The sequence below is a fragment of the Mirounga leonina genome, unplaced genomic scaffold (genome assembly GCF_011800145.1).
Source record: "Mirounga leonina isolate KUSES-001 unplaced genomic scaffold, KU_Mleo_1.0 Mir_170, whole genome shotgun sequence".
NCBI lineage: Eukaryota > Metazoa > Chordata > Mammalia > Carnivora > Phocidae > Mirounga > Mirounga leonina.
The window spans coordinates 20,389,383-20,407,049 of record NW_023270433.1 but is presented as its reverse complement, the minus strand read 5'-3'; the positions used below and the strand labels follow the sequence as shown (position 1 = coordinate 20,407,049).

At 42.9% G+C, this 17,667-nt stretch overlaps 1 protein-coding gene across 2 annotated transcripts in view; it reads left to right on the top strand.

Moving 5' to 3' along the window:
* The window catches only part of SNX30 (sorting nexin family member 30), a 111,142-nt gene that overhangs the window by 43,943 nt on the left and 49,532 nt on the right, over nt 1-17,667 (top strand). For both annotated transcript variants that reach the window (XR_004681240.1, XM_035016034.1), the window contains exons 2-3: nt 5,713-5,904; nt 17,071-17,181. Coding sequence is in view for 1 of the 2 variants with exons in the window: in XM_035016034.1 (XP_034871925.1) it covers nt 5,713-5,904; nt 17,071-17,181 (303 nt within the window). In the remaining variant the exon portion in view is untranslated. The remainder of the gene's footprint in view (nt 1-5,712; nt 5,905-17,070; nt 17,182-17,667) is intronic.

The window sequence follows — 17,667 nt, the reverse complement described above, 5'->3', positions numbered from 1 at the left end:
TCATTCTTCAAGCATCTCCTGCGTGCTTGGCAGGAGGGAGGTACAAATGGAGACAAGTCAGGTACGGTATGTGCCTTCTCCCCTTCGGTATAAGGATGCCTTATGTCAAGCTCTTCTGAAACTAGATCATCATGTTGCCCACATTCCCCTAATAGTATCAAAAAGAGAAGTTAGAGTATTTAAGCATGACTTTTTTTTTTTTTAAGATTTTATTTTAGTCACCCAGTGCTCATCACAAGTGCCCTCCTTAATAATCCGCATCACCTATTTCACCCATCCCCCACACACCTCTGTCTGGTAACCATTAGTTCTCTATAGTTAAGAGTCTGTTTCTTGATTTGTCTCTTTTTTTTTTTCCCCTAAGCATGACTTTTAAAAAATTAAATCCGTATTGGCTCCTAATGTATACCACTTTCTTTTCATAAACCCTGTGTATAATGTAATATAGAATTTTGCCAATGACTTATGTTAATTTAATAATCTATCTCGTGGCTGACTACAATGGTAGGTCTAATAACTGAAAGTCTTTGAACCAGAGGGGTTTCTGAAGCAGCTTATGTATGTGTTTCTCTTCCTAGGTAGAAAGGGGTAGAGGGGGGAGAAGAAATTCACTTATAACTGAAACCTGCATAAGTGAGAATTGATATTTTGGAACAATGAGGAGTTTTCATTTATTTATCAAGTATGTAGTTGTAATTTTCACAAGGGTTACTGTAGCTATAGTAAAATCATTAAGGAAAGTGTATTTGAGGCACCAACAATGACTCTTGATACAATTTTTATTTTCAACAGCATTTATTAAGTATCTGTTGTGAACCCAGCCCCATAGTTTCTAGGGGGATTCAAGAAAACTTGCAGACAAGTTGATTTCACTTTTTTTTAGCACCCACTCTGTTCTAGGCACTGTTCCAGTTGCTTCCATATACTAACTCACTCAATCCCATTATACCCATTTTATAAATGAGGAAACTAGGGCATGGAGAGATTTAAGAAACTTGCTGAAGTCACACAGCTTGTAAATAGTGGAACTGGACTTCAGAACTGCCTAGTCATTGCTAAGCTCAGTTTATTTATTGAGTCCCTGCTATTGGCAAGGGGTTGAGTTGGATTATTTCTAAGACTCATTCATTTATCAGGTACTTACTGAGTACCTACTATATGCCAGAGGATAGCGGAATAAATAAGACGAAAGTCTCTACTCTTGTCAGTCAGTCAGTCAGTCAGTACATAATAAGTTTTCAGATAGTGATAGTCTTTGACTAACATAAAGCCAGGGAAGGGGCTGGAAAATGATAGAGGGGTGCAGGGATATTTTTAGATTTTGTGGGCTGAGAAAGCTTGAGTCGTGTCATTTGAGCAGAAACCTATTTGAAGAGAGAAGCCAACCACATGGAATGTGAGGGGAGAAGAGTGATCCAGGTAGAGCGGGCAGCAAATACGGAAGCCCTGAGGCCTAAATGAGCCAAGACTTGTGCATCTGGAGCAGGATGAGCTAGGGGGAGAATGTCAAGGATGAGGTCAGGGAGAGTGATGAGGTCCCATTGGCCCTATAGGTTATGGGATGGAGTTTGGATTTGATTCTGAATGCGATTGGATGTCTTTGAGAGTTTTGAGCAGGAGAGTGACAGACATGCTTTGATTTTTCAAAGAGCTCTCTGGCTGCAGGGTAGAAGCCTGACTATAGGGTAGTGAAAATGAAACAGGAGGCTTTTGTGTTGAGCCAAGGTTTCTCTCACTTCTTGCATTCTGTAATTCATGTTGGTCAGAAAGGTGCTGCCGTTCCACAGCACCTGCTCTAGAACTTAGGTCTCTTAGCGAAGCACACCTCCTGCTAGAGGACTCTGATCCCTGACCTTTTCCTCCTAAGATTCTCATATTTTCCTTCCACCTTTACTTCTCTTGGGGACTGTATCTTGAGGCGGAGTCACTTGGGGCATAACTTGTATTAAGACCCTCAGGGAAATGTTAGCTTTCCTTGATTGGCTTTAAAAACAGAAGCTTTGTGTTTACCCAGAAGGATTTATGGCCAGATAATGGAGCTATGGGGTGTTGTTGGGTTGGAAAAAGCCACACAAAAGGCATTTGGCTTGATAAGAACCTTGAACTCAGAACTAGAAACCTGGGTTCAGCTCTTAGCATAGCGATGACTAGCTTCATTTGGACTCGATACCTGACCTTTCGGAGTTTGCCTCCTTCTCGGTAGAGACGTTATCTGTCTTGCTAACCTCACAAGGCTGCCCTGAGCTGCGATGAAATAAGAACATGGAAGCATTGTGTACATGTGTGCCATGGAAAGCCCAGCTGGTGGGGTCCAGTTTTAGGAAATTGTAGACATTTGTAAGTCACCGGCTATTTGTATGTGCTTACGTAATGGCCCGTGAAACACCTGATAGTAAGGGTGGGAGCGTTTCCCTGGTCACACAGTTCTTTTTTTTTTTAAAGATTTTGTTTATTTGATAGAGAGAGACACAGCGAGAGAGGGAACACAAGCAGGGGGAGTGGGAGAGGGAGAAGCAGGCTTCCCGCCGAGCAGGGAGCCCGATGCGGGGCTCGATCCCAGGACCCTGGGATCATGACCTGAGCCGAAGGCAGACGCTTAACGACTGAGCCACCCAGGTGCCCCCCTGGTCACACAGTTCTAGGTGGAAAGACTCTTCAGTGTGATAAGATCTGTTTGCCTGACTCTTCCCTCCCCTCGCCCCACCCCAGTGACCTGACTTGAGAACAAGTTAACTTCCCGCTGTCTGGCCGAGACATCTCCAACCTTTGTGTGAGCTCTTTTTGGAAAGTTATTGGCAGAGGTCCCCAGAGCAAAAGTCAGGTGAGTTGGCTTGGAGCCATTGGGAGACCGGCACACAGACAGACAGACAGACAGACAGACACGCGTACACACACACACACACACACACACACAGGTAAACGAGGCACAGTCATAGTTGTTGGGGACTTGCGGTGTTTGTGGATGTTACATAAATGATTAGAACTGTGAAAACTGCTTCAGTGGGAGTATCTTCAAAGAACTGAGAAGATTGACTAATTTTGTCAGGGGGCAAATCAAGGAATGATTCCAAGAGGAGGGGGCATTTGAGCAGATTCCAGTGAGATACTTGGAGACCACTACGTAAGAAAGACGGGTGGCTTTGCAAGCAAAGGTGAGGGGTATGAAACAGCATGGTGGGTTCTGGAACGGATGCCATGAGAAACAAGGCTGGTAAGATCCTTCAAGGCCAGACGGTGCAGAGCTGCTGTGGGTGGCTTAGCTGACTAAAGATTTTGAGTTCTTCCTTTCTCTTGTGCGGTGTTCAGCCATGGCTAGAGCTGATTTGAGGCCCCACGTGCTAGTGTTGATGAAATGTAAGCAAGGCTGGGCCCCTGCAGTGCCTAGCGTGGTGCCTTGCCTGAGGTCGGTGTTTAAACATTACATACTGAAATGAGGGAGACACGATGGTGATCACGGAGTTCCAGAGGCGATGTCCTTGCAGACCCCCAGGCCCTGGGGCGCGGACAGTGCATGCCCAGTGGTGTCTGTCTGCTGACAGAGTGGTCAGATCAGCTGGACCCTGCTGCTGATGACCCTGCAGTCCTGTCTGCACTGAGGGCAGCTGCTGTGGGGTTTGACCAGCCCCCCGGCTGGGGAGAAGCGGAGAGTGGGCTCTCTTCCCACAAGTATCTTCTGTGAAAATGGTATCCATTCAGTAACTAAAATATTTTTGACATTGCGTAAATATGCATGTGATTAAATTCTCTGCAGTCAGTAGAAATGGAGACAAACGAAGGTGCCTTATCTGTTTACTTTCCATCATCCACTGAGTGGGGGGGACATTGCCCTTGACTCCAGACCATACTTCCCTCTACCTTGTCACAGCCCTCTTCCCAGATGTCCCATGATCAGCTAGAGCTCATGGATGTGACTGCTGGGTTGACCTCTCATTTTCTCTGTGTTCTCTTATCTGGGAGCTAAGTCAAATCCAACCTACATACAAGAAGAGAATTTAGGGAAAGCATCTCCCCACCTCCGACCTGTGATCTGATGACCTGTGATCAGATGACCTGTGATCGGATGGCCAAGAATGTTTCCAAGGCTTTTTCCATGGTGTCCTGTCACTTTCTTACCTTATTCCTGTCTTTGCCTCCTGATGAATTTACGGTGACATGCAGATGCATTCACATCTACTGCTAGACAGGGCTTTGTCTGTTATTAAAACCTAAAAACCAAAAAAGGTAAGACTGCACCTTTTTTGGATATTGTAGGAACGTAACTTAATCAAGTGACTTCCTCCTAAGGCCTAAAGAGAAAGAGGTCCATAATTCAAAAAATTTTTCCTTCTCTTTCCTTTCTGGCATTTGTACCTCTTCCCCCCCCCCCCCCCCCCTTGTAAAGCTTTTATATTGTGGACATATCTACACATACACAAAAGAGGAGGGAACTGGTGTCATGAACTTGCAAGTCCCAGCTTCAGCAGTTAGCAACTTCGGGGCATATCTTGTATCATTTATATCCCCGTCTATGTATCCTTCATTATTTTGAAGCAAATATCACACATCCTGTCATTTCATCCATGAATATTTTATTTTTTTATTTTTATTTTTTTTAAAGATTTTATTTATTTATTTGAGAGAGAGAATGAGAGAGAGAGCATGAGAGGGGGGAGGGCCAGAGGGAGAAGCAGACTCCCCGCAGAGCAGGGAGCCCGATGCGGGACTTGATCCAGGGACTCCAGGATCACGAGCCGAAGGCAGTCGCTTAACCAACTGAGCCACCCAGGCGCCCCTCATCCATGAATATTTTAGCATATATTCCTAAGAGATGAAGACTTTGTAAAATCATAATACTTTTATTATCATGCCTGATAATTCCTTAATATCATCCAATAACTGATCAATATTCAAATTTCCCAAATATCACAAAATCTGTTAATATTTTGTTTTAATCAGGATCTGCTGCAGTTGTTATAATAGGTCTCTTAAATTGCTTTGTATCTCTAGGTGCTCCTCTGTCTTTTTTTTTTATTCCTTGCAGTTCATTTATTGAAGAAACTGGGTCCTTGGTTCTCTTTAATTTCACACAGCGTGGGTTCTGCTGATTGCATCCTTATAGTATGGTTTAACATCTCCCTCACTCCTCTGTATTTCCTACAAATTGGTGTTGTGTCTAGAGATTTGTTCAGGATTCAGATCCAGTTTTTGGGCAAGCATGCTTTTTAGGTGGCGGTGTGAACTTCTTTCGGGAGGCACGTCATGTTTACTTGTCTCTTTGTGATGGTTGATTGAGTTTTTAAATGTGCCAAGTATTTAAGAGGGTTCAGATCTGTTAATGTGTCCCTGGGCCCAGGTGGTGGTCTTGAGAAAGGGGGAGAAAGAGAATGCTCTTGTGGTGTGCTCCTGGCATTCTCTCTCTGTTGAAGTCTGACGGTGGTGGGGGCTGTTAGGTTCTCTGTCCCTGAGCTGTGTGCATCTTGGAGGTTCCTTCAGTGCTTGCTGGAAGATGAGTCGGCATGAATTTGACGCAGAGCACTCCCATAGTTTGTTTCCCTCAGTCCCAGAAGACCTGTGCACTCAAGAAACACTTAGTAGGGAGAGGCTCAGTTTCTTTGAACGTTTACTTTTGTATGTAGAGGTGTTTCTTGGTTTGGCTACACAAGGCACTTTTGCTGATGTTCTCCAGACAGTGTGTTTTCATTTAATTGTAAGGTGACTCTTTCCTTCTTTCAGGATCTCATTTTGCCCAACGGTGGTACTCCAGCAGGTACTTCGAGTCCAGCTTCTTCATCTTCCCTTCTCAACAGACTTCAGCTTGATGATGACATCGATGGCGAGACCAGAGATCTCTTTGTCACAGTTGACGACCCCAAGAAGCATGTCTGTACGATGGAGACCTACATTACGTATAGGATCACCACCAAAGTAGGTCCCTTCATTATCTTCTGCCCCTATTGAACGGTCTTGGTGAACTGGAGACCTGCCACCTGATTCCTGCCTTGGTTTCTCCCTCCCTTTGTAGGACTCGGTTCACCTTCATTCCAATGGTGGGTGTGGCTTTTTGAGAGACTAGATGTATTCAGATTAAAAGGATTCTATGTGAATTTTTTCCTTTAAAATGAAGGAGAAATTGTGACTATAGTCTTTCAAATAAAACATTTAATCCCTCTACTTTCATTATTTTTGGTCATAATACTATTTAACAAGTTAATATTACATTACTATTGAAATTTATGCATCATTGTATCATCCTAAATCTCTGGTGAGACCATGGTTGTAATTTGGTGTAATTGGAATGGATCATAGGGGGAGCGAAGTAAGAGAAGGATGGGAATGAAGGTTGATTGCCTTTCTGCTATGGGCCACACGGGTAGTGAAGCAGGGGGCTGAGATTGACTGGCTTAATGTTCACACCGACCCTCAAAGGTAGATCTTGTGGTTACAGTTTTAGAGATCAGGAAACTGAAGAAGAAACTTTAAGTAACTTGTTCATGGTTACAAAGTTGGTAACCAGGATTCTAACTTGAATTTTTAAGGACTGTCAATCCAACATTTTTATTTTCAAACCCATACTCTTTAACCTAATTCCACTTATTGTATTTTTTTTAAAATTTTATTTAATTATTTGTCAGAGAGAGAGAGAGAAAGAGCACAAGCAGGGGGAGCGGCAGGCAGAGGGAGAAGCAGGCTCCCTGCTGAGCAAGGAGCCCAATGGGGAACTCGATCCCAGGATCCTGGGATCATGACCTTAACCAACTGAGCCACCCAGGCATTCCAACCTAATTCCACTTATAAAAGAATAACTTTAATGTGTCATTTTTTACTTTGGAAAATTATTTTCTCAATATTTAAAGTAGCATTACAATTTTAGGTTTTGAGCAGGGTTTCTCATCCTTGGCAGCAATGACTTTTTAGATTGAATAATTCTTTGTTGTAGGGGGTGTCCTCTGCACTGTAGGGTGTTTACCAGCACCCCGACCTCTACCCAGTAGATGCCAGTAGTACCCCCCCCCCCCAGCCCTCGGTGGAGACAACCAAAATTGTTTCCAGACATTGCCAAATATTCCCTGGGGGGACAGTGTTACTCCTGGTTGAGAATCACTGATCCAGAGGAAGAATAACAATATTTACACTATTAGGAGAAAGTATACACGATCACTTTACATATATTAATCTATGTGTATACTTCTAACTTGTGTTACTTGATTACCAATTTATGATAAAAGGATATGGTAAAAAAGAAGCCCAAAATGGAGTCGCTTGCCCCCCACTACAGCAAACCAAGACTGATTTACAGTTTCAACCTATCCTAGAGTCATCACTTTGTATTTTTGAATAAAGAAAGTGTTTTATTCAGGAAATCATCCTGTTTGTGATATCCCCCCTCCACCACAGGCCACATGATGAAGAAGGATTTACAGATATTTTTAGAAGTTTTAATAGATTGAGGGCACCTTAGTGGATGGTATTAAGAGAGATATTTATGAACATCTCTTCTGTGCCTTTTCTCTTTTTCATTGCAGAAGTTAATTTTTCACTTGAAAATTTAGTAGTTTCTGTAAACTCAAATTTTGTTTCTTCATCTTTTATTGGATGACAGTGCTGTATTTTAAAAATTATGCAAGTATTATAAATGCTTTATTGTGAACAATAAAGTAAATGATGATAAAGACCAAATACAAGTCTTCCTTAGCCTTCTTCACTTATGTTGTTCTCGCCAAAAGCAACCATTGCTAAAATTTGGCGTATATCCTTCCCATTCTTTTTTTGTGTTCACATATGCACATACATAGTTAAAATATATATAATTCAGATTTCTGTAATTTTTTTTTTTTAAAGATTTTATTTATTTATCTGTCAGAGAGAAAGCACCAGCAGGGGGAGAAGCGGGCTCCCTGCTCGTGGGACTCTATCCCAGGATCCTGGGATCATGACCTGAGCCGAAGGCAGACGCCACCCAGGCCCCCCTGTAATATTGTTTTCTAACCTTCCCCTCTACAGTATTTTTGAAGACCTTTCCATGTTCATATGAATAGAGAGCTTAGGTTTTCAATATCTGCCTAATTATTTATGCAGTGATTATACAGTATCTTTTCTCTATGGACATGTAAGCCTTTCTCAGATATTTCTTTGATATTCCTACCCCGTCCTTTCTGCATCTGGTTCACATTTGAAAACTTGTCTGTGTATGTGTGCACACGCACGTGCACGCACGCCATCTTCCACCATCCCCCGGGGCCCCTGGGTCCCTGCTTCCCAGGCATTGGGCTAGGCACTTAGATGTATGTTAAATCCTCAGAGGTCCTAGGTTGATACCTGTATTCCCATGAATTATTTCCACTCCCTCCCCCTCCCGCCCCCAGGGTCAACTTATTTTTTTACCCTGTGGTCAGCGAAATGCAAAACCTGTTTTTCTTGAATTTATGCTCCAAAGAGCTGAAGGACAAGGTGACTGCTTCCCTGGCACAGACGTGCTTGCTTACCTGCACAATTTGCCGCCTCCCCCCCCAACCTGATTCCTCTGCTCTTCAGTGGGCCTCCCCTGCCTCGCCCACCTCCCGCAATGCTAATCCCGCAGGACCTCTGTTCTCCGAGTCACAGGCTGACACACGTGCTCCCCTGTGCCTCTTCTCTTTCCTTCCTTCCTCCCTCTTTCCCCCCAGTGTTCTTGTTTCTGTCCCTTCTTCCTGGGGTTGATATCCTATAAGTCAGAACTTCTCCCACTTCTGATTCCACATTTTCCCTTGGCTGGGATACCACCACCTCTTGGTGAACTCGTTGCAGAATTAAGTTTTACTTCAAACTGGAGTCCTTTTCTTTTCCCATTGCAGGTAGCGACGCCAGGTTTAATATTCTTGGGGGTGCATTTGGAACCTTCTTTCTGAACATTGCAGTAAAGCATAGCTACACATCCCTAGGTAGTGACACAGCCTGTGGTGTGTGGGGATGAGAGGGAGAGGACACACAGAACACGGGGTCTCACACACCGATCTTGCCCGGGGGCCCCCCGCTTCTGCTGTGGTTCTCTAGCAGAGTTAATGGTCACAGGAAGAGATTGTGCAAATAGTTTATTACTTTGAGCTTTGACTCCCCTGTCCTAATTCAGATTTCTGATGACCAAAGCTGGACAAAGTACAGAGCTGCTTTTGCCTGAGCTAAAATGAACCTAGGGCTGAGAGCCAGTGTGGGCAAAGCATTCTCTACCCAAATCTAAGTCATGGGTGTCTTTCCTCTCTAGTGGTGGGGGGTCAGCCCAGCCTCCTCAGGGCAGGCGGACCCTGGCTCTTTTCTCTGCGGGCTCCTAGAAAGTATCATCATCATAATAGCTAATTACTGAACACTTACCATATGCTTGTACTTTTTGGTCATAGAAACCTTTTCTTTTATATTGTATAAGTAATATGAGCTTATTGTAGAGAAGCTAGCAAACTCAAGGAAGCTAAAACAATAAAATAAAAGAACACCAATAAGCTCACCAGCCAGAAATAATCATCTATAAATTTCTGAACTGTTGGTCTCTGTCCATTTACAAAAATGAGTATTTTGTATGCTGCCCATTCACTTCATGTGTTGGGCATCTTTCTGTGCTAGTAAATGCCAGCAAGCACACCTTTATGTTATCATTTTTTTTTAAAGATTTATTTATTTACTTGAGAGAGAGCGAGAGCTCGGGGAGGGGCGGTGGGGAGGGGCAGAGGGAGAGAGAGAACCTCAAGCAGACTCCCTACTGAGCGCAGAGCCTGACTGTGCTATCATTTTCTAAGACTGCGACAGTGTTCTGCTATATGGATGAGCCATCAATTTATTTTGTGCTTTAAATATATTGTCAGTTAATCCTCACACTCAATGAGGCAGGTACTGGTGGTGGTTTTCCTTTGTGGATGAGGAAGCTTGAGACACAGACCTACTAAGAGAGTTACTCCAAAACATGCAACTGATACGTGGCGGAGCTAGGACTTGAATCCGGCTCTGTCTGTGGCCGTTCTTCCAACAAGGCGTGATTTTCAAGAGAGGGATGCTTCTGCCCCCCTGCCCCCAGCACTGTGCTCGGTCTACTGCCTGGCCTTTAGGAGCCATCCTCCTTCCTGTCTCTTACCCCACCTCCTGAGTAATCCCAAGTCTTGTGCCGCAACTAGCTCCTCTTTTTAGATGCCTCTGTGGCTAAACACCACTCAGAGGTCAAGGATGCATAAGGATTACAAAGCGAACGTTTAGATTTGATGACAAGAGGGTTGTGGATGACTGCGGTTGGCGCAGTCCCACTGGGGTGCTGGGCAGAAGCCGGTGTGCTGTGGGGTTTGAGTGAGTGAGCAGGAAGACGAGACATGAGTGTTGGTGGTTTGGCCGTGAAGTGAGAACAGGAACTGGAGGAAGTGTGGATTTGGGCTGGAGGGCGGACTTTTTGTTTGGTTTTAAGGATGGACAGGACTTGTGTGAGCGCCCAGAGGCCAGCGTTGCTAGAGAAGGAGACGTTAAGGTGAGACTAGAGGAGGATGGAAGCCGCTGAGCAGGGGCGAGGGGAGTAGCCTGAGCAGAGGTGGAGGTAGCTCGAGCCTCCAATGGGGGAGGCGTACTTCTTCCATTGTTTCTAGAGGTAGAGGGGAAGTTTTTGTTTTACTTTGTTTTGTTCTTTGTGGCAGGAAGTTGAGGGTTCTGTGCTTCTAGCTGCAGTTTTCTCTAGGAATAGATGATGAGGTCTTCTGCTAAGAGCAAACAGGAGGTTTCAATGTGAGGCTGGGAGGTTTTCAGGACTTCTACAGGCTTTGCATTAACCGGTGTGGAAAATGAAGGAGAGAGTTGACAGAGGAAGTATGCGAAGATCGCTTGGCAATGTTGAGGGTCCAGTGGAAGATTTTAGTGTGTCACTTAGTGTTTTGCCTGTTTTGTTTTCCCTCCAGGAGTGTGCTCACACACGCGTGTGGCCGAGCAGGAAGTGCATGGTTGCATTTTTGCCAGAGTCGTGCGGATGGACAGTAGGGGAAGGGACGTTTAGGATATTGGCAAATAAGAGGTAGATGTGATGGGTTATGGAATTGATGGAGAATAAGGAAGGAAATAAAGATAGGATTGGACAGAATGCCATGAAACTGTAGGTTCCAAGAGGCTGAAAAACCAGGGGTCTTGGGAAGTGGAAAAGTCTGAAATACAGGAGGTGCTGGTTGGAGAGAAGGAGGTCTGACTTTCTGCCAGATGACAGCCTGAGGGGAGGCAACGGGAATGGAAGGAGATGCTCTTGGCTCAGAGGTGGGTGTTGTGTGTGCAAACTCACAGACCTCGAGGGCACCCAGCTTATGGAGGGGCTTTGGAGAGGAAGCCCCTTTGGCACTGGAATCCGCTGGGAATCAGGAAAATGATGGGGTGTCAGTAGATGACAGGTGTGAGAGGGACAGAGATGTAGATATCTTGATGGCATGAGCCTCAGAAAGGTTTTCACAGGGCCGTGGAGCAGTGGAGGCGAGGAGCAGTGCGGAATGAGGGGGATATCAACAGCAACTCTTGGTCTTGGAGAGTGGGGCAGAGTTGGTGAGATGTGAGAAAACGAGCAGCTTTCCACCTGCCGGGACAGCAGGGAGGCTGTAGTCTCCTGGGAGAGTCGGCTTTCAGAATCTGAATAGCTGGAAGAACTATAGGAATTTATTATTTTTTTTTATTTTTATTTTTTAAAGATTTTATTTATTTATTTGAGACAGAGAGAATGAGAGAGAGAGAGAGCACATGAGAGGGGGGAGGGTCAGAGGGAGAAGCAGGCTCCCTGCCGAGCAGGGAGCCCAATGCGGGACTCGATCCAGGGACTCCAGGATCATGACCTGAGCCGAAGGCAGTCGCTTAACCAACTGAGCCACCCAGGCGCCCTATAGGAATTTATTAATTACGTAATGGGTGTTCTGGAAGGCTTGGTCTAAAGCTCCGAGAAAGGAAGCTCTGAGGAGCATGAGGAGAGACTAGAAGCCTCTCTGGTCATCATTCTCAGGCGTTCTCTTAGGGTAGCAGTGTTCTGAAGCAGAATGAGATTAGCTGGCTAATATTTGACAAGGGAAGAGGAGGTCCCTTTTGTGGGGAAGGGGGGTGGGTGTCACTCAGACTTCACAGGATTCGGTTGTGGCCTGGACAGATGGCACTTCTGATGAAGACCAAATCTCTCTAGAGTGGACTGGTTGTAAATTTTAGATTGAATGGAAATTCTTTGGAAGGGCTCCAGGCCACAGTAATTAGGCACATCAGCTCCTGGGGAATAAGAGTTCTTCTGTGGTTAAGGTGAGGCCCAATGGACAGGTGCTCTGCTGGCTGATTGATTGCCCTGTGGCTCTGTGCTAGGTCTTCTAAAGTGTTGAATTTACCCAAAGAATAAAAATTAAAAAAAAAATTTTTTTTTTAAATTGGCAGGGGTGCCTGGAGATATTCATATGGAGTGATGGCAAAAATGAATATTCTTCATTACAGCTCTTGTGCTCAGTTACCTATTTGTAGATCTGGCTTTAGGTGTGTCCCCATGACCTTGTGATCTTGTGGGGCATTCTGGATTATGGATCATGGTGTGGAAGGACCCAGAACAAAACAGTGTAGTGGTTGTCTCTGATTATGGAATTGTGGGTGTGCACTTTTCTCTTCTTATTGTTATTAGAAAATAGAGCTTTGCTTTATTTTCCTTACTCAGTTAGACCCTGAATTTCACAGAGGAAAAATTTACTACAGAGTCATAGTTGGAGTTTTATTGGCCTGCATATTTTATGAGTACTGTTGAGTCTTATAACTGACTGGGTTTCTCTCCAGAAATTCACAGTAATGTCTGTGGCCCAGTTTTAGCAAGTGTGCAGAATTCTATGGTGAGTGTCTTTTGCTAGCCTCGTTCCTGGCTCTACTTTCTCTCTCTGTCCTTGTTTTTTCTTGATCTTTCTCACCTACTTCTAATTTATGTCATTTAATATTATTTCATGTAGCTCTGTATCTTTTCTAGAACAAATTGTGGTGAAAGTAAGTAAAACAAATATTGGGTCAAAGAGTGTGAGCATCCTTCTGCTTCATGATGATTTTTTTTTTACCTCATTGCTTTCCAAAGCATCGAACAAATTTTTATTTAATCCATTATGTCCGTAAAGGAGCTTTTAAAAAATAAACAGTTTTTTGGTGTGACTATGAAAGTATCATGAGAATTGTAGAACATTTTAAAATAAGGATGAGTATAAAGAGGACAGTTGTCATTATGAGTTCTAGATTTTTCCTAACCTTTTATATCCACATTTTTAACACTAATGAAATCATAATGTATGTGCAATTAATTTTAAATCTTTTTGTTTTCTCTTAAAAGTATATTAAAGCATATTTGTTATTAGAGATGTCTTGTGGGGTGCCTGCGTGGCTCAGTCGGTTGAGTGTCTGCTTTCAGCTCAGTTCATAATCCCAGGGTTCTGGGATTGAGCCCTTGCTCAGCGGGGAGCCTGCTTCTCCCTCTGCCTGCTGCTCCCCCTGCTTGTGCTCGTGTGCTCTCTCTCTCTCTCTCTGTCAAATAAATAAATAAATAAAAATCCTAAAAAAAAAAAAAAAGATGTCTTATGACACAATTACCAATAAGCCATAGAATAAAAATACCATAATTTACCTGTTTTTATTGTTGAACATTTAGATTGCTTTGATTCCTTTGCTATTTTACATAGTATTGCGGTGAACATCATTATACAGATATCTTTGCCACAGTTTAAAAAGTATTTTCTAATGGCAGATCTCTAGAAGTAGAATAGCAGTAATTAAAGATGTAAATAAATAAATGATAAATAAAGGAGGGAACACAGGTGAATATTTTTAAAAGCTTGCAATGGGGACAGCCTTCTTATCCATGACACCCAAAAATATAAAGGGAAAAAAAATGGCTGAATTAAAAAAATATATACCTGGGAAACCCTTTGGAAATTATGATAGATAAATGGCTATAAAGAATTTCCACAAATGAAACAGACTTTTAAAGACAATGAAAAGACAATTTAAAAAAGAGACTTCTCACAAAAGAAAAATCTGTAGCTAACAAATATTTCAAAGAATGTTCAACCCCAGTAGTCATTAAAGAAACAAAGATGATGTATTATTTTTTAATTATAAGTCCATCAAAGATAACCACTGGTGATGAGAATATGTGATAAGAATATAAGTTGATATATTTCTAGAAGCAGGCTGTTAATTAAAAATACATGTACCCTTGAGCACCTGGGTGGCTCAGTCAGTTAAGCGTCTACTCTTGATTTCAGCTCAGGTCGTGATCTCAGCATTGTGGGATGGAACCCCCACCTGTTTGGCTCTGTGCTGGGCATGGAGCCTGCTTGGGATTCTCTCTCTCCCTCTCCCACGTTGTTACCACCCCCCCAACTCATGTGTGTGCACGCTCTCTTTCTCAAAAAGAAGAAAAGAAAACCACTAATAAATTATAAAGATCAAACATTTTGTAAAAAAAAAAAAAAATACACCACACACACTCTTTTATCCAGTAATTCAGTCTTTAGGAATTTGAGTTTTATCAAACAGATACCCGATGGTGTTTACTACAGCATTGTTTATTGATTGAAAGATTGGCAACAACTTAAGTGAGGATTTGGTTTTGTTGTTATATATCCATCCAGTGGAATTTTTTTTTTTTTTTTAATTTATTTGAGACAGAGAGAATGAGAGAGAGAGAGCACATGAGAGGGGGGAGGGTCAGAGGGAGAAGCAGGCTCCCTGCCGAGCAGGGAGCCCGATGCGGGACTCGATCCAGGGACTCCAGGATCATGACCTGAGCCGAAGGCAGTCGCTTAACCAACTGAGCCACCCAGGCGCCCCAGTGGAATATTTTTTATGTGTTAAAAATAATCATGTAGATTTGAATTACTGACAGAAAGATACTTAAGAGCTGTTAGAGATTTAGAAAATATGAGTGAGTGAATGGATATGCATAGAAAAAATATGGAAAGATATAACCATAATATTTATAGTGTTTTTTCTCTATTTAGAGGGATTATGACTGATCTTTATTTTTCCTGAAGTTTAAAAAAAATTATTTATTTGAGAGAGACAGAGACAGAGTGTGCATGCATGTGCTAGTTAGGGGAGGGGCAGAGAGAAAGAGAGAGAATCCCAAGCAGACTCTGCACCAAGCGTGGAGCCCCACGCAGAGCTCGATCCCACGACCCTGAGATCATGACTGGAGTTGAAACCATGAGTCAGACTCTTAACCAACTGAGCCACCCAGGCGCCCCTTTGCTGAAGTTTTAAAGTAAGTATGTTTCACCTGAATAAGTAGAAGGGGGAAAAAAGCCAGTTCCCCCAAAGTAAAGTTGTTTACAGCAGAAACAAAACTTGTGTTTAGTCATACTGCTCTTTGTAGTTACCAAATACTGATTTCAAAGTTAGAAATGTTACCTAAACTATAATTTATGAAGTGGATTTGCAAAAGCATAATAAAGAGAAGTGATCAGTTGATACCATGTAACATTAGGAAGGCAAAAATTAGAGCCCTCCATCAGTACATTTACAATGAAAATGAATTGCGTTTGTCACACATCCAAGTTGCCCTTTTGTGGGCACATCATCATTGGCAGGTCCTCAGAGCCCGTTGGGGGTGCTCTGTGCGGTTTTGAAGAATGTCCCTTCCAACCCTCTTCTTGCTGTTGAGAAAACCTAGGCTCCAGGAGGCTTAGTGTCTCAGGAATCTGGTAGGTGCTAGGACTGCTCATGCCCAGGCTTCTCCTCACCAGCCTCGGAAGGAGGCATCACCCTTATACATGAAAATTCATCAACAGTGATTTGTTCTTTGAATTTAAGCATTCTCCCCCACCCCCAATTCTATAATGCTAATTCCTTTGGGGAGTCTTCTAATAAATCACAAATACTTAGGTTGCATGAATTTCCTCACCTCTTCCAACTCATACCCTCTATCATAGGGGAAGGTTCTGCATGGGATTTTGAAAAGGAGAAGAGATGCAGGAAGAGTTAACTGAGGTCCAGTCCAAGACCGAGTCCTTTCACTTCAAAATTTTGCTCGGACTGTGTGAGCGCGGGTTTTGGGGAGGATGAAATCGTAATTTTCAATGCCAAAGATGTTCACAGCTTTTTCATTGATAGATGACTCATATGTTTATATGTTTTTAAGATTTTCTTGGTGTCGTGGATTAAAATGGACTTTTGGCCTGAAAGAGTAATTTTATAAAATGTAGCTGGAACCATTTTTATTTTGACCTTTCATTTCCGAGAGCTATGACTGTCACGTAGTCTGTACCCTTATAGGGAAAAATGGTTTAGCTGAGACACAACTTTAGTTTGGGCAAATTAATGTGTAAAAATCTTGTTTTGGCATAAATTAATTTCATTTTATTTAACATTGGTTTTCATTATCAAAGTGCTGCAATCACATTTCAGAAAACTTCAAGAAAAGGGATGACTGATGTAAAACATTAAATGCTTAAAAAATGGGGGGGGGGAGAAAAGGGATGATATTAATATTTTTTCTGCAGCACAATGACATTTTGGCATTATTTCCTTCTAGATTTTTTTTCTTATCACCTGAAATACAACATAGTTCCAAGCTTATGGTTCTGGCAGAATGTGGCAGATGAGGCAAATCCTTTACTGTGTTCATCCAATCTGACTCCTAAATGAGCAGGTGCTCTCTTAGCTCTTTTTGTTCATCTCCCTTCTGCCTTTGGTAAAATTTGTCAGCATATGTAGCAGAAGGTGGAGACGTAATTTTTTTTAAAAGAAACATGGATTGGGATTTAGTAGCAATATCCTCTGTGGAATTATTCCGCTAAAAGCAATCCTCAAAGTTAAGCCTGGAGGAAATGAATCAAATGTTTCTAAACACATCCTGAGGGGTAGTTGAATTCCATTTCCTAAGGGTAGGAACCCCCCCCCCCCCAACATTTCCTTTCGAGATCCTTGACTTTTGAGCTGGGCCCTAGGGACCTGGACGCATCATTTGGTGTTGGTAATTGATGCCTTTTGGCTGGTGTTTTGGTGGAAAGAAAGTGTGTTCTTGCCCCGTTTGGTTACTCAGAGCTTTTTTCCTTCTTTTCTGCCAAGATATGCTACTCTTCCCTTATGCTTATTTTGTTCCATTCTTATTTGCAGAGTACGCGGGTGGAGTTTGACCTGCCAGAATATTCTGTTCGTCGAAGGTACCAGGATTTTGACTGGCTGAGGAACAAACTGGAGGAATCCCAGCCTACTCATCTCATTCCCGTAGGTACTAAGTCATTATAGCTTGTTCCTCTCTTTTCCTGCGTCGTCTTTCCTGAGGATGTTCACTCAACTCTCACCCTTTACATTAGGGGCAGATTCTGCCTGACATTTTATACCACGTTTTCCCATCAAACGCACATAAAACATTTTCGTGGATACTGTCTAATCTATCTCACCCTTGGGGTGTTGGTTTCTGGTTTGCTGTCATCATGCTGGTTTCTTGAGCGGCATGGGGGGTAGTTTTTCACTGGCATTATGACAATTTTTTTGAGGTATGGAGAGTCCTAATTCTTACTTGCTGCCTCTTTAAAGACTGTCTGTTTCCCCCTTCTAGACACTATTCTTGAGGTTTGGGTGGCTGCCACCAGGTGAAGAACAATGCCTTGGGTTACAGCCGGCTGGGCTTTCTTTAGACACGGGTAATTCAGGGAACAGGAATCTAGCACACAACCCACTCAACCCCAGTTTTTCACTTAAAAAAACAAA